Source organism: Zonotrichia leucophrys, chromosome 4 (assembly GCF_028769735.1).
Source record: "Zonotrichia leucophrys gambelii isolate GWCS_2022_RI chromosome 4, RI_Zleu_2.0, whole genome shotgun sequence".
In the NCBI taxonomy this organism is placed as follows: domain Eukaryota; kingdom Metazoa; phylum Chordata; class Aves; order Passeriformes; family Passerellidae; genus Zonotrichia; species Zonotrichia leucophrys.
The window spans coordinates 27,220,487-27,241,124 of record NC_088173.1 but is presented as its reverse complement, the minus strand read 5'-3'; the positions used below and the strand labels follow the sequence as shown (position 1 = coordinate 27,241,124).

The 20,638-nt window shown below is 38.5% G+C and overlaps 1 protein-coding gene across 1 annotated transcript in view; it reads left to right on the top strand.

The window, feature by feature from the left end:
* The window catches only part of PPA2 (inorganic pyrophosphatase 2), a 35,326-nt gene extending 21,073 nt beyond the window's left edge, over positions 1-14,253 (top strand). Inside the window, exons 8-12 of the mRNA XM_064710914.1 lie at positions 4,852-4,979; positions 6,743-6,828; positions 7,877-7,946; positions 12,371-12,410; positions 13,459-14,253. Coding sequence (XP_064566984.1) covers positions 4,852-4,979; positions 6,743-6,828; positions 7,877-7,946; positions 12,371-12,410; positions 13,459-13,487 — 353 coding nt within the window. The 3' untranslated portion in view covers positions 13,488-14,253. The remainder of the gene's footprint in view (positions 1-4,851; positions 4,980-6,742; positions 6,829-7,876; positions 7,947-12,370; positions 12,411-13,458) is intronic.
* The last annotated feature ends 6,385 nt before the right edge of the window (positions 14,254-20,638 follow it).

The window sequence follows — 20,638 nt, the reverse complement described above, 5'->3', positions numbered from 1 at the left end:
GACTGACTTTGTAAGGTAATCTGTTTGAAATAATAGCACTTAATTCTGGTGGGCATAGGGACAATCTCTCACAAATACAAGTGGTTTGTCAGATGCAGGCATCTGTGTGAGAAAGATAAATCTGATCATGTCTAGTTGGAGTCTAAAAGCAACTATTTCATCAAGATCTGGCTTTGTGCTGTTGTTTCTGCTCAGGCAGTTGCTAGGCAGATGGCTGTTAGTAGACCAGCGGAGCAACATTAGACCAAACAACTCTGAGAAAAGACCTAAAAGCTCCTCCTTGCAGACTGAAACACTAAATCTTGGTGGTGTAATAGGCTGGGCTGTTTTCTTTATTTTGTTGGAAGTGAATTTTTGTGGTAGAAAGGTTGCTTGTCTGCTTATCTCATAGTCTGGATTGAATTTAATATATTGGATATATTAGAGTTCACTTGTATATCTAATGCTTTTCTAGTTTGGGCTCAGAAGGGATGAGTGACAATTTAATGCTGTGATTTGGTCTAAATGTATGTGGCATCTTCATATTGGACAAGAGGTTTTAAAAACCACTGGCAGTTGAAGCAGGAACTGTGTTTGAAGCAGTGTATGAAGTCTGGCTTTCAAAAGGTCATCTTGCCCTCCTTCAGCAAATTGGACTAATCATGTATTAGTCCGTGGCATTATGGAGGTGATTTACTGGCCTGGAATCTTAGCAGCCGTTTTTGCTGCCATTGCTCACTGGAAAGATGCCAGGATCTATTCAACAGCAGTTGGTGGTATCTGCTGGCTTTATTGTGCTACCTTTTGCTGACACTGGTGTAGTTAACTGTGCTGTGTTGCCATGCTGCTTTTACAATACACATCTCAAGATAGGGTTTAGTGATCAAACCCTAAATGGCAAAACTAAGGCATGTTGTATATTTTGTACTAAATATTGTTGCAGACCTTTACATGTGAGTATATTTATTCACAGAGAAGCAGCAGAGGCCCAGAAGACCTTTGTTGTGGATTTGTGTAAGCACCCAGTATAAAGAAATTAATTTGCTGTACCAAGTCTCCCCTCCTACCCCTTGCACAAAATACACCAAATGCCTTTATATGGAATGTAGCTGCAGCTTCCTGTAAATGTTTATAAGATGTTATTAAAAACATATGTCCTCTCTTCCCACAGACCTTGTTTAGAAAGCTTGCTGCAAACATGTTGTTTTAGCTTTGCTTGCTAGAAGCAGCATCTGTTGTACTAAAAATGGTAGTTTTGTACAAATGCTTTTGTTGCTCTCTTCTGTAAAGCCAGTTAGAATTAGGATCTGCATTCATGTTAGCTCACTCCCCTGACAGAGAGGTAGCAGCAGTTCATGGTGCCAGCCTCTAGGGTTTTTCCTTATGGACCCTGAACTGCAGCCCTTAATGTGATCGGCTGTCTCTTTTTAACCCTTGGCACTTAACTTTGGTATCCAGAAAAATGAGACCTATGGTTGTATGGCAGTGTAGAGTAATTCCCACTTAGAGCCCCGTGGGGACCTGCTGATAACATAACTGCAGGAGCCTGACCTGCTCTGCTGCTTTGAGCAGGGCTTGCTGGCAGAGATCAAACTGCTTTGGGCCTCCTAAACACTTGCTGCTCCCCAACCTGCCCCTTTTAACATCAGTGTGAGTACAGTGAGGGGAGATAAGCAGTCAACATCAAAAAAGACTCTCTTAACAGTGTTTGCTGCAGAAAAGACATTTAAATTGTTTGCTTTTTAAAAAAATCATAATAATTTGGAGCTATCTTCTGTAGATATTAGTGTAGTAAATTATTGTACTGCTTAGTGGGATCTTCTCTTTTACCTTTCTTTGGTTATTTTTTTGTTTTCTGAATGTGGTTTTTTTTCCTTCCCCCCTGATATCCCCAAAGAGGCTGTTTAGATTTCAGTGGAAGACAAACTGTCTTTCAGGTTTTTCTGTGGTGACTTTTAATGAACTGAAGAGGTGGCTGTTGAGTGAGTGATGCAAGAGCTGCTGTTTTCCTTGTATTTTGTATTATATGCTGACTCCACAGCAACAGCATTGATACTTTTCTGGGGTTTGTTCTGTTGCATTATTGCATGTTTTTCTTCTGCTTGCCACCAACTTCTGTTATAATACAGATGTTCTGGAGCTTTTTTTTTTTTTAAATCAAGCATTCAAATTTCATTTGATGTTCAGTAGCTGTCTTTTATAGTAAAGAATAGTGAAGTGAAGCAGAGGGATGAAGGAGAATAACTTGCAAGGAACCCAGGAAATAAAAGCAACCAATGCCCTCCTTAAGTCCTCAAAACCAGAGTATAATCCATCCATGTAATGCTGTAGTATGATTGTGTTTAGTCACTTTACTTAGGCAAGGTGAAATTCAGGGAGACAATTCTATTCATGAAGATAGAATCTCTAACAAAAGGACATAATGAAAGTCTGTCTCAAAGCCTATCCTAATATTTGAGTCCTTCAAATAAGTGTAAATAAAACGTATAAATAAGGGGCAACAGATGGAGAAAAGTACCAAGTGCCAGTTAGTAGACTGTAAAGCACTTTTGATGAACAGTTTTTATGGGAGTAGGAGGCAAATAACCAAGTAGTGGGAGTGGAGAAGCAGAGTTAGGAGAGACATTTGCTGGAATAGGAACCAGAAAAAAGGAGCAGCAGTGTGAGAAAGTATGCTTGAATTGAAGTAGTGTCTAGAGATAGAGGTCTGGAGTTTGTCTACTGCTGGGAGCCAAGGAAATTGCTGCAGCAGCCTAGTTTGCTTTACAAACTTGAGGAGATACTGTCTCTTCAGCAAGTGTTAGATGTGAATTCAAACTTCATAAGAGGAGGAGATGACAATGTTTTAAGTTGGAAGAGGGATGTTCTCTTGCTTGGAGAGAACAAAATGATACATTGGGGTCCTGAAACTGATTTGAATTGGAGCTGCAGTTTTATTAGTGCCCAAGTGAAGCATTCATCCTCCAACCAAGATCCCACCCTTTTCTAAATCATTCCTTCTTGGTTGGTGTCACCCACCCCACCCTAATGAGAAGCTTTTTGTGCTCTTAAACACGTATTTCAGCTAGAAGACCCAGCACAGCCTTATGTGCCCTTGATTTTTTCTGGGATTCTGCCAGTGAAATTCCCTGATCTCCTACAGACAGGTGGCCAGCAGCCAAGTTCAAAATGTGTCTTACTCGGAGCCCGTAAACACGTAGCCCTGTAAAGTGTGTGCAAAGCAAAAATTTACATGGGCTTCTTCAGAGTTTCATGCTTTATTCTTTGGGTAGTGGAAATGCAGTGGAATTTGGCAGTGGCATCTATGACATGCTATTAACACTCAGAATGTCTTCTGAGGCATAGGTCTGGCCTCCCGCTTCAGTCTACATGTCATCTCTCTTGGTGGTCTACTGAGAATTGAATGGTCTGTAGCACAAGACCTTTTCTCTTCACTTATTGTTCTCTTCAGAAATAGTTTGATGTCTTTGTTCAGGTTCACAGTGAAATTTTAAAAGACATTTGGCCACTTAAGATGGAAAGCATATGACTAGGTATCAATTCCATGGACTAAGCAACTCTGATTTTATAGGACTGGATAGACAGAAGAGCATCTTAGCAGAAATCACTGCTGACCAAATGCCATCAAGTGAGGCGTACCTATGGGAGAAGGTAATGAGGGAACCAGGGAGAGTTGAGAGAGAGCAAGAAGGAATGAGGAAGGGAGACATGAGCGAGTCACTTGCAAAACACTAGAGCAGAGTAACACCTTGGAAGATGGCCTGAGCAGAGTGAGGTTATGGAATAGTTGGTAGACTACAGGAGTAAAAGGTCAGCTCCCATTTCCATCAGAAGTGACTGTGGAAAGGAAATAGAAGATCACACCAGTACAAAGTATTTGGCTTCTGGGATGGACAAAATCCTTTATGACATCAAAATTATTAGAACAGTGTTGAAAGCTTTTGCTATGTAAACATGTTGCCAGGGAGTTAATTTCTTAAGGGGTTGATAGGGCCATGCCATTGCAAGTGACAGAAGTGGTGGCTGTCTCCAAAGACAGCCCATTAAAATTTGATATGCAGAGCAGGTAAGGGGTGGAGAATCTGGAACTGCATCATTGATACGGCAGCATAGTCTTCAAGCTGAATTGCTGTGATGTTTCATCTCTCTGCCTACACGAGGGTAGTGTTCATCTCTGCTTCACAAGGGTGTCCCACAAATAGAGTACATTCCTCTTTGTGTCCTGTCACATTTTGTCCATCAGGATTGTAGAGGTAGAATTGTTTGTCACTGTGAGTATGCAGGTATCAGTAAAGGTCATCAGTAAAGTTAGTGTTTAGAGCTCCTGGCACGTCTCTGTCATGTCTTGAAGGGGATGAATTTGGGACTAATGTGAGCAAAAAAGTGACTTTTAATATAATGTTGACAAGTCAAGCCTGTATTTTGTTACGAGGTTCTGGTTTAAAGATCCATGTGTTGAAATTGTTTTTATAGTTATTCTTCCATGATCAAAAAAGGCTCATAGGCCCTGCAGTTGCTGGAAGAAAAAATTATGTCAGTGAATAATCTAAGTATTGCAAGAGCTACCTACTGAGATAAAGATGGGATTTTCTTCTCCTTTCACAAACATAGTCCTTTTATTCATTGTACCTTTGGCTCTTAATAAATGAAGGGCAGGAGATGACTGCTTTACCTGCTTAGTGTGGTTGTGAAATCATAAGCTAGCAACTATGGGCAGCTAATGTAATAAAGTAAAGTTTACCAATGACTTTGAAAGTATTCAGTGAAATCAAATTGCTGCAGATTCTTTAGGAAAATTTAAAAAATTGATGTTCTGAAACCTGTGAGTGAAAATGATCAGTTCTTTTTTTTTTTAATCTTTTTAACCTACAGATATCGATGATGTCAAGAAGCACAAACCGGGTTATCTTGAGGCTACAATTGACTGGTTCCAATTATATAAAGTCCCTGATGGTAAACCAGAAAATCACTTTGCTTTTAATGGAGAATTTAAAAACAAGGTGAAGATAATGCAAAATTAAAAATACACCATTCTGTTACATGGACTCTAGAATTTTTAGAATTGTAAAGGGGGAAGCTTAATGAAAAGGGTTTTGGTGGGAGGGACTTCTGTGTACAATTTATTAGGCTAGGATTAAATAATGTTTTCTGCCTACCATTTTGTTCCGGAAAAATGCATAGGTCAGTAAAGAAAGTCTGAAAAAAAAATTAGTCCTAATCCTGATGAGATTTACACATGCATCTGTGTGTTTGTAGATGTTTTTTAAAACATTTTCATTCTCTGTGTCAGAGTAATGAACAGATTGTCTTTTCAGTTGTTTCTGTAGTCCTGTTGGCAAAATTTTCTAACTTTTGTTTTTAGGGTATGCAGTTTAAGACAGTGGGTTACAGATTTTTTCATAATTTGTATTTGCTCAAGGCATACTTTTTTCTGTTAAATCTCTGTAAAAACATTTGGAACATTTGGCTTGAAGGCTGAAAAATTACTTACCTTATTTTTTTTAGAAAACCAGCTTTTTAGACTACTTCCAATAAGAATGACCAGTGTTTGAAAGGAGATCGGACTAGGGAATAGACTTTGTTGAAGGAAATACCTGGATTTTTCCAGAGAAATTGGATATGATTTGAGTAAAATTGCTTTGCAACTTGTGTATTGCATGCTCTGTGTAGATTATTCTTGGCAAAGAATCACAAGTTTCTTATGAATGATGTCCATGTGTCGGCCAGTTCAGCCTTGCAGGGTGCTGTCAAAGTTATGTAATGCCTTCTAACCAGCACAGGCAGCTTTACATGCTTTGTCTGGTTAAAGAAATGCCCTGACTCCCCTCTGCACTGAAACTGCCTTTTAAATCAATCAGTTGTGGAGTTGTAAGGCATGATAGCCTGATCTCTCCCCTGTTCTCCCGGGAACTGCTCTTAGAGGTGCTCCTGCACTGTAAAGTGACAGTAGACCAGTGTATCCCTGTCGGGCCATTGGAGTTGAGCCTGAAGGCACTAAATGCCCTGAGATAGCTGGTTTGGAGCACTTGAATAATTCTCAAGCATTTCTAGAGACCCAGGATGTGATCAGGCAGCTGTGGCTGTGCTCCAGCAGCTCTGGTGAAGTTCACAATGTTCCAGTGGCACTTTTCCAAGTCACTCCTTGTTAACAAATGTGAATGTTCAGTTGGCAGCTTTTTGCAAGTCTAGCTGTCATCATCTGGACACCGAGGGCTTATTTTACATTAATTTTTGGAAGCTTTTTCATCCCAGCCCCACTCCCAATATTATTTTTCTTTCAAACAAGCAGAAACTGTTAAGCAGCTGACATGTTATGTTCCTGCAAATGCTTAAGTGTATGATTGGGCACTGATAAAGTAAATGCAAATTATGCCTCTAGAGGGGAAGCCCAAACAGTGACCTGCATCTGTAAGGGTGGAGTCATAGCTCACGCACTTGATCCCATTTAGAGCCTGGTTCAGTTTTCTACAGCAGTAAGGATCTCTGTAGCATCTAGTGCTGATTTCATTTCTTTCACGTAGCATTCATGTTTTGTGGCTGCAGACTGAGGGAAAGTCCTGAATGTGTTGCCAATATATCTGATAAACAGTGAAGTTTGTTTCTTTAAATAAAAAGGGTGTTATATTCTCCAGAAATTTAGCGAGGCCTCAAAGGAGGCGCCTTAAAATAACATAGGAAATAGTATGTTTTAATAAACCAGCTCTCTGGCTTTTTTCTGTTTAATAACATTTTAATTTACAAAACTTTCCTTGTTGTAAACTAGGATTTTGCTGTTGAAGTTGTTAAATCTACCCATGAACACTGGAAAGCTTTGCTTCATAAAAAAGTTGATGGAGGTGCTATAAAGTGGTATGTATCCAGTCACATCTCTTGCTCTTCATATTGTACTATACTGGTGCTATTCAACAAGTTGCAGCTGTCCATGAGCTGCTTAGATAATTTTTTTTAATTTGAGATGACAGGAATATTAATGGGTTTGATAATTAATTGATAATAAAGCATGATTGACTAATTGCTCCTTGTATGATGATGATTTACTGGTAAGTGGCTCCAGAAATGTATTGATTACATAGATGTGACATTCATTACTTCAGCTGTTGAGAATAGGTCCCAGAGTGTTTGTTCAGAATTGTTTTGGGAGAATCTTGGGCCTCTTGTCACTGTTCATTCTGTTGCTTTGGGGAATTGAATTTTGTGCAGTTTATTCTGTAGGACCTTAAAAACTCATGATCAAACTAATTTTTGGTGTGCAAGGATGCAGATTCATAGGGAAACATTTCTGCCAAGGATGTGGTCCCAGAGTTTGTCTGGAAATACTATAGGTATGTGCTGCTTTATGTAGGTGCAGAATTTTGGCCTGTTTTTCCTTCTTGTTAGATACTACAGGTGGGTTGCTGAAGTAACCTGCTGTTACTTCCATGATTCCATGTTACATTCCAAATAACCTGCTGTTAGTTCCATGGTGGCCATGCTTTGCTGGCCATTTTGCAAGGCACAAGAGATGGGGTGTACTCACATCATCTCTGCTAGCCATCGAGGTGTTGCTCAGCTCCTTCAGGAAGTGCCAGTGTATTTCTGCTGACTTCTTGAATTTAGCTTCTCCACTGTGCTCCTCTGCACTGAACGCAAGCTAGCAGCCAGGGGCATTGAGTGTGAGCAGTGCTTGCATTAATACAGAATGCGCAGCCTAGATACCTCCTCAAACACAGAGAAACAAAGAACACCCTTCCACACACCTGTTCCTTCCAGCCTTACTTTGTGGCTTTCGCTTCCTCATCTCTTGCAGATACACATTTCTGAGCTCTATATGTGATGGTGGGTTTTTTCCATAAGTACTGAATTGTGTGTGGCTCTTTTCCACTGATGGATAAAGCAGGTTTTTAATTTTATTTTTCAGCACAAATATTCTGGTGAGTGGCAGCCCATTTTGTTGCAGTGAGGAGGATGCCCGATCGATTGTGCAGTCAGTAAGGATGTTTACTTTTTTTCACCCCTTTTTTTCTTTTAATGATTAATTGGAAAAGACTGTTCAGAGCTCCAAAACTGAAATAAAGCAGCTAAATTGAAATGGTCCTTCCTTAAGCAAAAATTTACGTAAAAGGAGGAGCAGAAAGGTTGTGGGGAAAATGTAAGCATTGTGATATAAATCTTTCATTGCAGTGGTCCAATTGTGCTTTCTGGAAGGTTCATTACTGTTCTGGTGGAGTTCTTTCATTTTTGCTCCTTCTGTGGTGCAGTTTCTTCTGATCCTGAATAGCAAGATGGACTGCTATTTGTATCTAGCCTGCTGTCTTCTCTGTCTCCCCTGTTGCCATGAGTTACCACCCAGTGTTAGAACTCATTGACAAGCTGACTGTAGTCCCTAATCACTAAACAGACACTTTGTTTGTCTACTTGCATAATTAAATGCAATGCTGTAAGAGAAGGGATGCTTATTTGAATGTTTCTTAAAGAATACCTGTCATATTCTGAAAATTAACATAAAATTAAAACATGCAGGTTTCCTGTTCAGGCAAGAAAAATATCCTGCAGGTTTTATGCTTTCATGTGCAAATGTTAGTGGAGGAGAATTTTTTCCATTTCAAAATACACTAGTTTTGATGCCAGAAATTAGGCAAGGTTACCAGAAATTACATGGAGAAACGTGCCCCCAAGTACTACTTTTTCTTTTCTAACATAGGCTGTGACTGAGCCTGTGCTCATGACCACATGAGATACTCTGCACGTGTGCCTGGCTGCCAGGGCACCCAGTGTTTCGCCTCACCAGTCACAGCAATTATGCAAGTTCAGGTGTCAAAGGACACGCTGTCCAGTGTCTGTGCAGTTAACATTCCAACAGCATTTCTAGTAACAATGTGTTGTCCTGGATGCTGTTGTGTCACAAGCAAATGAGACTCTCAATTGGAAAGAAATGTTGGTTTAAGTCATAAAGATGTGTAAAACCAAACTCTTTCCTATTCAGATACCTTGCTTTCAGCATTTCTTTTAAGGCATCTCTGTGTTGCATTTGTGAATGTTGATTAATGGGACTGTAAATTTTAAATGAAAGAAAAACTCTTTTTGGAATTCAAATATAATTTTAGACATGTCAGTCATATCTATAAGCAAGTATTTACCTTCTCTGTACTTCCAAATTTACAATAAATATGAGTCTTTATATGTAACTAAAGCTGCAAGTCCAAATATATTCAAATTGTGACAAATGTGCAGAGGAAATATTTTGCATTCTCTGCTCTTTGTACTTTGAGGCATGCAGGGTAAATAATCATTAAATCAGCAGTATGTCTTACTTTGTTTCTCAATAACAAATCTTTTTTTTTTCCCGTGGTTTTTGGGGAGGGGAGGAAGTCAGTGAAATCAGTTCATAAAATAGATACCTTGTATAAAACTGTAATGCCTTTCTTATTGGAAAGCTTCCCTTCTTATCAAATAGTATGACTTCCTGCCTTTTTTTGTGCCTCACATTCATTTAAGTGACGGTGTTTTTGTGAAGTTGTTTCCACATATTCCTTTCCATCATTCTGTTTCAGTTCAGCCTAAGTATTTTAATTACATCTTTGTAGGGTGCTGCCTCTTGGTGCTTTCCAGACAGGGAAAACATGCAATACTCTATTATAAATGCTGTTCATACTGCATACAGCTGCTGATCTGCAATAACTAAAAAAGTAAAATGGCCTTGAGATAGGAATCATGGACAGTTGAACTCTAAATATAAGCAGGGAGGTTGACTTGCACATTTTAAGCAGGTATCTTTTTGTCTAATACACTACAGTGCATGCTTTGGTTGTCAGACATTCATCTCTTTCACACTGAAGTGAAAGTACGTGAGTGGTGGCTGCAGAATTTTAATGGCTGTGGTGATTTCAAATGAAAGCTGCCTGTGTTTGCAGAGAGTTTTGTTTGGGTTTTTGGTGTTTTGTTTTTATTTTTAATTGAAACTAAAAGCAGACACATTTTCTTCTAATTTATATCCATCTGTTAGGTCCTGGATAAAAACAAAATAATGAAAGCTGAAGCAGATCTTGTGAGAAATACAGTGAGAAATGTATTTCATCTACTGCAAAGTTTCTGAGCTATTTCTGCAGTGAGAGCTGTTTCGCTACAATTCTTTTTTCAGCGTCAGATTTCAGTTGCAGCATTTTTGAGCAAGTGATTATTGCTTTAAATCAGATATATTGAGTTCTCAAAAAAACCCTAGAACAAAACAAAAAAACCCAAAGACCCCAGAAGTCAAGAGGCAACACTCACTATTGCTGTGGAAAAGTTTTCATGGTGAGCAAGAGAACTATAACAGAACCAAATAGAAAACATTCAAATCCTTACCAAGGGTGCACTAATGAGAATTTCCTATAGATTTTGTCTGTGTGGTTCCCGAGGTAGTCCATTTGTTCTCAGAATTATTTGACCTTTTGTTACTTTACAGATGAGGAACTAGAATGGCTTGTCTGGGTTGGGGAATTTCCACTCCACTGAGGCAGTTTCTAGATGGTTGGCATGTTGGGGGCAAACTAAGAATGATTCCCCAGCAGGTAAATTGCCATGACCATTAATTCCAAAGAGATAAAAGATAACCTGTGCGTTTAAGAGCAAATACTGAACATTTGAACCAGCCAAAATTACACCAGACCCCTGCAACAACAAATCTAGATGAATTTATCACTACGTAGTGAACGTTTCTGGTGTTCTCTAGCCTCTGAGAGTTGTTTCATCTGTGTCTCAGCTCCAGTGTCAGTATGTGTTGCACACTAAACCCAGGAGTCATAGGGCTTTGTAATGAATGTGTTAGTGCCAAGATACACTGTTTATTTCAGGCTTTTAAGTGTTGCTGTCTGTAAAACTGACCAGAACCACCAAGCCTTTGTTTAATATTAATCCTAAGAATTACTTGCTCTGTGAAGAAGCTGCTGAGGACTTTGCAAGTTGGAAAATCTCCAAGACAATCTATATATAGTTAGTAGAGCAATGCTTCACAGACTTATCACATAATTCTTTCTTATAAGACTGGAAAGTGAGCTAGGAAAGATTTGCTTGTCGCTTGATAAAATGCAGAACAGTGTTTTACAGGGGAAAATATTTGACTTTTCCTGATAATTTAAAGAAATCTCCAACCAAATTTGAATCTGTGTATTTATTGATGTGTTTTAAATAATTCAGATCTAAGCAAGAAAGTTTGTTTGCTGCATTTCTCCCCACACACTTTCTGTGAGAACATTTCCATTTGGGATTTAGTAAAGGTAGATTTTTTTGTAGTGGCCAGTTGTGAAACAAGAGATTGGTGAAGTTTGTTTTTATTAATTAATTATTTTATTTGGTTTTTTTATGGTGTTCTAGATGAAAGTGTTGTGTAGTGAAGAGATTCTTGGTTCAGTGAGATGAGAATTTGATCTAGTCATGATGGGAAAGTACTCCTTATCTTAAGCTTTTTCAGCAGAAGTGGCGGGCACCTGCTTATAAATGGTGACCTCTGGATCTCCCTGTCTTATGAGATAAAGCTTGGGTTTTTCTGGGAACAGAGGGGATATTCTGCTGATAGGATCTGGGTTATGTTTGTCATACTGGTACCTCCTTTCAGACCAGTCACATAACCCCCCCGTGCAGGTAATTGTTGTGGATAGGTGGGAAGTAGAATCCTGCTTCTTCCTTCCCTCCTCAGGGGCTTTGTTCTGCTCTTCAGTGTTTAGAGCCCTGTGCCTGCTCAGATGCAGGAAGGCTGTGTCACACCAGTGCAGCTCAGCCCATGTGCTGCTGTGCTGTGGAAAGGCAGTGGAAAATTGTTACATCCTGATCATGAAGCAGGGTGATTCCAGATGTGTTAAAAGTGTCTTTAATTTTGTCCTTTAAATTACAGGGCAAGACAGGCTGTGCACTCCTGTGATTGAACAGTGGCATATCTAGCTTTGGAATGCCAGACCTGAATTTTAAAACAAATAATCACTTTCTACAGAACTGAATTATTCTGTCAACATGGAATTGTAAAAGAGTATCATCACACATTTATTTTAAATGGTTTGCTTGTATTTAATGTAAATTGTATGTGTGTGTATGTATTCACATGCATACCTGACAGTGAAACATGTAAAAATACCTTTCTAGTTGTTATACTCTTTAGATGTTAGCAACAAATCCTGTTATTCTCAAAGGTAATACAGTCATCAAAAATCCCCATTGCGTTAGGTAAGGTGTTAATCTATCACTCATTGTTCATGTGCTTGTTTTGTCATTTATGAGCAAAAAAGAAATTTGTACAATGGGGATGAGAAATCTATAAGGTAGACTGTTGTCCTGTGGGGGCAACAGAAAATTCTGGTTTAGTGAATATGGGTGCTCACAATGAAACCTTAAGTACTGAGATGTTGGTTTATTTTTTTCCCTTTTTTTTTCTCTTTTTTAGGCACCAGCATTTATGAATGGAGATCCTGTTTCACCAGAAGGTACCCTTTTTCTCAGATGTCATATGACTTCTCTTAATTGCTGGCTTTAAAAATTGACATGAAAACTGTTTTGGTGCAAAAGGCAATTTTGTGTGTATGAAAATGATAATAGCTATATCCTGTCATGTGGTTTTGCCTGTCTTCTGCTAAATAGAACATGAACAGAAATTATGAATGCTTTCTGGGAGAAGATTACTTCTGAGTGAAAGTGTAGTCCACATAAAAAGATGATCAGACAAAAATTTTCTCTCACTGATCATGCAAGGCAAATGACATTTATCCTTTTTGAAGGAGATTGGTTGCTTTGCCTTAGTTTTTTGTCATTCCTTACAGTAGGTAACTAATCAAATAGCTCCTTTTCCTCAAATTGCAATAACCTTACCTAATTTTCAAGTGTAAGTTCTAAAGACAAAATTTTATCCTTTCACTGTTACAATTGTTTTTCGTGTTAACAGAACATGTGTTTTTCTTTAAGAAATAAGAATGCATCCTACATTTTCAATTTTAACTACTTTAAAAAAAGATTTTTCTACTGGCAGGAACTACAGAGAAGACATATGTGCTTTTTGAGATGGAGACAGTTACAGAAATACTAAGTTAAACTTAGTCATGAGCCAAATGCCAAAGTGTTTGAGGAGCAACATCTGTGTAGCCCATGTCATGGGAAAGCAAGTTGCATTCCATTTGCCTTTATATGGCATGCCAATAAATAGCATTTATTTACTAAAGGATCAGATCTTAGACCTCTGACAGACAACTGAACATCATCTGCCTGATCTGTGATGTTTTCCAGGGATGGTCACAACAGTGTTATAAGTTCTTGCAGTACTGGTACAGCCAAACTGTTAAAATGAACAGGTACTATTTTGAGGCCATGCTTTTCACAGGGTGGGGAATAGAGTTAACACAGCTAATACTGCTAACATAGCAGTATTGTTATGGGAGGGAAGGTAGCTGAAAGGGCAGAATGTTGTTTTTTCAAGTGTTTATATATGACTAGTTTTATAGAACTAATGTCACTCTTGTATTTTTTGTTTGTTTGTTTTAGTTGATTCCTGGTACTTTTTCCCCAAGTGATCATCAAGGTCTTCTGAACGTGCATCATCAAATCTTAAAAATCATCCCTTTGTTTGAAGATGGACAAAAGCACTGATTGTTGGATTCCTGCTGAAACAACTTTTCAACTTGTGTAAACCTTCTCTAATGTAAATAAACTCTGCCATTATTAAATGAATGTTTCCTTTCTATGTCTGTGTAGGGTGGAGCAGAGGGAAGAGGAGGGGCTTGCTTGCTTGTTTGTTTCTGAATCTCAGAACTGAAGAGCTGCTCTTATCCACACATGAGGTGTGCCAAATGAGATGAGAGATAAGTTGTCTTCAACCCCGTTCTCCAGATTTTGGAATAATTGAACCATTGGGTGTTAATTTCTGTCTCAGGGCTTTTCTGGCCACCCTGACTATAATCCGTTTGAAGTTGACAGTAATCTTTATGTAAGAGGCTTAGGAGTTTACCATGTTCTTTGATAGGTGACTGTTTCCTGAGTTGCATTTACTTTTGTGCCCAGTTGTCTCTGCAGGCTTCATAGAGTTAGGAACAGAGCATGCTTGCTTTAAAAAAAATACAACATTCCTCCAAAGATTAATTCGACTAGGAAGGACTAATGCCATAACAATTGAAGTAAGGATGCACGTGTGCTCTCTGTTCTACATCCTGTTTTGATAACTTGTGTGTTTCATCACACAGGAAGGATTTTCCTTATGGAAAGCTTCCATTTTTAGAACTGTGTATACTTGTGATAATTATTTGTTCAATGAGATGAGATTAATAAAATATACAGAACTGAGCTTTGTGCTTTCATTGTACAAATATCTGCCATTTTTTCCTACTGCAGGATTATGTCTGGCCACAGTGTTCATTAAAGACAAAAAAGGCAGCTATTAAGCAGAAAGAGAGGAAATGATAATATAGACAGACAGCTTTATCCAGCTTGTTACTGAGACCAAAGGTGAGCATTGTCTGCTTTGTCCCATGACGGAAACAGAAGGTTAGCGCTGCTGACACAGGGTGGAAATGGAAGACAAAGAACAGCAAAAGTTAGGCTGTGGCTTGCCAGAGAGGATTAACTTTTCCTTATAAAGAGTAAGTTTTTAGTAAGAAAGGTTTCACCTTTGGGAATGTCTCTGATTTTAGGATAAAATTTCCCTTCTTTAGACTCCTGTAGTGTATTATTTAGTGTACAAGTACCAGTCACTTTGGAGATTTCAGTCTGGGCCTCAGCAGTTTAGAGGAGATGAAGTTCTCCCATCTGCATAGAGTTTTGCATTGTTTTATATGCAGGGTTTAAGTGCGATAGGACAAATGCAACGTAAACCTCAGATATTAGGGGCTACTTTTATTTTTTGTAGTCAAGAGACATGTTGCATCCAGCATACACTTACAGCGCTGATTTTCCATGCTTTATTTTATACTTAAGAATTCTAAGTACATGCAAAATTATACCCCCAGGTTTTCTTAAAGAGAGTAGATGTTTCTTGAGTGGCTTGTGTTGGCATGCAGCCTCTCAGGATGAGATTCCTTTGGTTATAGGTGAGCTCTTGTAGCTTGCAGAACAGCTGCTGTATTTTCCCATATGGTAGTACACCTAGGAGGCTTGCTGTTTTATGAAGTGCTTAAGGACAGCTGAACAATGAAGGGCACTGTGTAAATCAAATTATTTTCCCTCTACATGGTCACTGCTGTCCTTTTTCTTACCTTTTTTTAGACATCATTAAAAGTCATACCCATGTAAAAACCAAATATTGATTACAAATGCACCCATGCTGAGTTATCAAGATTGGCCGTAAGTTACTTCATCTTTACTTCACATAAATTTTAGCAGTATTCTTTAATTTCTAAGTATATTTATGGAATGTGGTTATGAGTCTCAGAAGCAAAAATAAATTTTAAAATCAGATAAGGCCTTGTGCAGGAAAATAACAAATAGTATTTGGGAAAACTGAAAACTGAAGTGATCAGAGATGCCTAATACTACCGTAAATTTGAAAATGTTTAAGTATGTCTTTCTTATTGAATATGAATATAAGCAGTTGACTGTCATGGTGAAAGTAGTTTGAAGGAAAGGCAAGTGTTCATGTTCATTCTTTGAAGATTTTTCCCAGGTGGGATATAAAGATGTGCTGTTGCACGTAGCTTTCCTGAGAGAATGCACTGGATACTACTGAAAATTTTCAGAAATTAGGCATAAGAAAGGAGCTGTAGAGAGATGGGACAGAGAAACTGGAATATATTTTTCAGATCCTAGGGAAAAAAGTCTGAAATAAGCATTTCTTTTGTTTTATTTTCACTTTTTTCACAGGCTAGGCCTTCTCTTTGTGTTTATTTGCGTATATTGTTCTATTTAAAATTGGTCTCATTTTAGCAGGAAGGTAAGTGTAGCAGTGTCCACTTTTCAATAGTTTTATGAAAGGAACTTTTTATATCTGGTACTCCTGCAAATGAGGACATTAAGAGAAACATCACTTTTTTTCTCCCAGAAATAAATCCATCCTAACTGTATTTTTTTCTGTGTTGAATATATAATACTTGCATATATATGCTTTCAAGATACATTTTCGTCCTGATTTCCTCTTTGTAGAGGAAGGAGAGGTTACTTTTTTTCTCCCCTTGCTGTTGTAACAGTGAGGGTTCTTTTTACTTACCTAAATCATTAGCTGCTGCTCAAAATAGTACCTTTCACTGGCATGGAGTTCACACATCTATCCCCCCAGTCAAAAGTGGGGTTTGAGTTTTACTTATGTGGCAATAATGTTCATTCTTTCAAGTGTGAAAATAAAAGGACTGTGAAAATAGGATGGTATTGTCCCTGTCAGGATGTTATTTTCATGCTGTTAGTAATAATGGATATACTCTGAAAACCTCTGGAAGAAGAGGAAGTCATTCTGAGGTATGTTTGGGAGAACTGTTCATAGATGTTATGCAAGAAGATGTTACTTCTTGCTATAACTTTTCTATGTTTAACACTTGTGAGCTACAGCATAAAAGCAGTATTAAACTGATGGAAGTTTTCATGCGTCCCTTTGCTTTTAATGGGATTGAATCTTTTTAATGGCTTGTAGTTCAGTTTTTCTGATGAAAAGGCAGACCTGTTGTTACATCAGTAGGGTGCAAAGAGTTTGGTTTTTCTGCCCTTGCTGTAAAGTGTAAGGTGATTTCCTATCAGGTTTGACAACCTGGGTTCTACTCCCTATGGACCAGAGTTCTGGGATTTAGAGAATAAATAGGAAAAAGCTCACTTTTTTGAAGAGAGCAGAAAAAATCTAAGAGTTTCAGGCAAATAAAAATAATGAATAGAATTCTAAATAGGTGTGACTGAAATGCTTTAAAGCATGCCTAAAAAATTAGGGCAATACATAACAATGCTGATTTCATGCAACTGGAGAGGTCAACAGGATGCACTTGCCAAGGAAGAAGGTTTACCTACCACACAAAAGTTGTAATTGCATCCCCTAAGTGCACAGGAACAGTGCTTTAATCTTCAGCCACCTGAGTGGGGGAAGATAATGGACAGCAGCAACTGTATATACTGTTGATTTCCTGGGAGTCTCTTGGGTTATGCAGATATGACCTGGGTGCTCAGCAGTGTTGACTGACTGATACACCCACACAGAGTCTTTGTTTTCTCACAGCTCACTGTAACTGCTGCCTTCTCTTCCTGAAGCTACAGATGGGGTCTAGAGAGTAGACCAAAAAAAGCCAAGCTCACTGCAGCAGATTATCACTTTGCAATTATTTGTCAGCTTTGGCTAATCAATTCTTCACTGCTTGTTGTAGCAGAAGTCTTAAATTGCTCTGGGCAGAATTCAAGTAGTGCTGCAAGTTTTTTAAAACTTTCATTCTAGATCTGCTCAGTTACAACTGAGTCAGTCTTGTCAGTGATTCAGAATGGTAAGTCAGTATGTAGGGTTTTTGTTGATGATTTGCTCTACTTGCAAGGGTCAAAAAACGGTTTCTCTTCATAAGGGAAAATGCAGAAGCCAGAAATAATTTCACTATTCTAAGCATGAAGAGTATTTCCTATGTGCCAGAGCACTGCTGCCCTTTAACTTTTTCCCTAACAACATCCTCATAAAGTTTGTAGATTCTTTATAGATGTCACCAAGTTTATGACTAACTTTTTTGTTCATTATCTTTGGAAGAAAAATACTTGCATTACTGAGGTGTTGGAGCACATATGCAAATTTGTGTGCTCAGTTGTACACCTAGTTGACTGCTTCTGTGTATGTACTAATACTTGCCTGGAAACTAAGGGGTTTTTTTCAGACCTGAAAATCCGGTTTTCTGTGCAGTGTCCAGTTCTAAAAAATCACTGGATGGTCTTGTAGGCTTCTCTTTTGGGATGAAGAGAGTAAGTATAGTCACTGAAATGGCTGCACTTCATAGCTGTTATTAGTCCTGTGCTCATTTATTAGTGTGTGTGTGAGGATAGGGATATTGGAATGTTATACAGCTGATTGGCCTACTATGTAATCTGCCTGCTGTCGTTGTACCAACTACAAGTTTGGGGATTCTCTCAAGCATTTTGTATTTCACATTTTTAATTTGTTGAAGAGTAAACATCTACCTGTAGTCAAAAGCTTTACATTGAACTACAAAGAATTAACTTTAAATTCTGCTTCTCCATAGTGTGCTTGGGCATACTTCGTGGGCTTGGGCAGGCCAAGTCATCTTAATTCTACCTGTAAAATGGGTAGAAAAGTTTCTTTAATGAGTGGTCTGATTTTTAATAGAGACTTGCCCCTGCAAGGGGGGAACTCCTTCCAGTGTCTCAAATAAATAGGATTAATTCAGCTTTGTTTACAGTGAGGAGTGGGCTATACTGACAGGCTTTTTGCATGATTTGGCTGAAGATACAAGCTTTGCTAGTCAGACTGATCTGCCCAAGGGTTGTCTGATGGCATAAGGATTTTAAGTGTGAAAAGAGTATCAGTGGTGATGAAAGTTCAAGGTGTGACTTCTTAAGGAGACTAGACTCAATTTTTAAGCAAGCCTTTAAGTCCCCTAATGGGCCTATTCATGGGGTTTTTTTGGAGTTTTTTGGCAGAAATGCCAAATTCCAAGTATAGCTCCTGACTGCCTGGAGATTTGAGCATTTTAACTTTAAATCATAGGAGACCTGCAAACAAAGCTGGCTTAAGAGTTAAAGTAAAAATATCCTGCTACTTACATCTGAGTGGAAACCTGCTTTCCTTGGACACCTGGGATGAGAGGGAAGGTACAGTCAGCTGAGGACAAAATTCCCCTGACAGCTGTTCACTGAAATTCACTTTTTGCCTCATACTGCCTTGCTATAACTAGATTCCTTGTATGTTATGATTTGGGAATCAAGAGCTTTCTGACTGACAAACCACACAAACCTCTCCCTCACTTTTTGTGTCTATAAATAGGGATACTGTCTGTTTATGTTACAGTAATGTTGTGGACATTAGTGGCTTAAAAACCTTAAAGATCAAAGAAGTCTGATCACTAACAGATGTCTCTCTGACCCTGTAGGTTGGCAGCACAAAGCTTCTCAGTATTCAGGTTTTGGGATCCTGTCAAAGAAAGTTTCTTTTGCTATGTATACGTAGAAGGGAAATCCTGCAAGAGAAAATAGTCAGGATAAGCACTATTGTAAAGTGTTATGAAAAGAAAGTTGTAGCTAGTCATGCAACTGGGAGAACAAGAGGGGAGACCAAGGAGACTCAGATGTGGGAAAGGAAATGCCATCTCCTGTCCCACTACAAGAAGAGATTGGAGATGTGTTTTTTGTGGACCTAAGTGTCACTGCAACATCTTTGTCCCTTATTTGCAAGCCCTGTAAAGGTGTTCTTCCCTGATTACTAATCTGCTTTGTAAAGTCTGCTCTTGGATTCACTTAGCACTTTATCTTGAGTTGGAATGGTTCAAGATACCTCCAACTGAAATGCAAATTAGTCTTAGATGTCTCTCTTCAATTCACACTTCTTGGAAGAAGTGACAGTTCTTGAAAATTTCATAATGATATTTCTGTGACGTAGGGGCTCTTTGTTGCATACACAGTAGAGCTAATCTGAATCATACCAATATCCTTCTGGTCTGCCCGAAAGTGTAATGTATGCAAGTTGCACAGCACGTGATATTTTTCACCGAGTTTGTGATCTGGTGATCTTGTGTAAAAGAAATCTCTTCAAAGATGGGGGAGAAATACGGATGAGGGGTGGAATGGGAGATATGTCCTGTCCCAAGAAGGGACCAAGCAAGCTGTAGCAGTTAGTGAACATATGCACAGTAGCTCCTAAAACTTTAGGATTTTTTCCTTTTAACTTAAAAGCCTAATCCGTTTCTAAATATAAGTTTATTTTAATAAGTTTAGCAGAAATGGTTTCTTTATGATGATTAGTTGCATAGTGAATAGATGTAGCTGACTCATTCCCAGTTCTCTTTGGGTTTTGCTTTCTGAATTTTCAAATTATACATTTTCCTATTTAAAAATGCCTATTTTTAAATTACTCATTTCAAAACCATGTTGCACTGAACTGTTCTGACCCATCAAATGATACAGAGTATCCTTAAAAATAAAACGCTTATTCTGTGTAACATCTAGAAAACTTTTTTCTGATTTTAAAGATGCTACTTTCCAGAATATGAATAATGGAGAAACCAAATTTTGCAGCCATAACCATTTTCTGCATCTATTAGAAGTAGTAATCATGATCAGAGAGATTGTAGTAGGTACATCAGAATATACATAGCACCTCAAAGAGCTAACACTCATAAGCGTAAGAAAAAGGTGAGATATGGTAGGAGAATTAAGTGCCTTTCCTGTTGTGCTATGGAGGGAACTTGAGGAGCAGGTGAACACCAGCTGGTTACTCAGGGGCAGTGGCTGTGAAAGAGATGAGCTCTGTATAGACCCTGACCTCTCACCTTCCATACTGCAATGTCGTGCTGCTATTGTTTGACAGTTCTGTGTTATGTGGAGGAGACTGGCTGCTTGTAATGCAAAACAGCCATGCAAGCAGGATAAATTTAGCTTACCCTACATAGTAAAAATGTAGGATATTGGGACCTTAAATGTATGGTGTTGTATCCTAATGTCTTGCTGACCTACGTACCACATGTTGCAGAGGTCCAGAAAAGGAATCTTTGTGTTCACAGAGGAGGTAAAAGTGTGATTTACCTTGAGGAAGTTCTTTTCCCTGGATCTAACA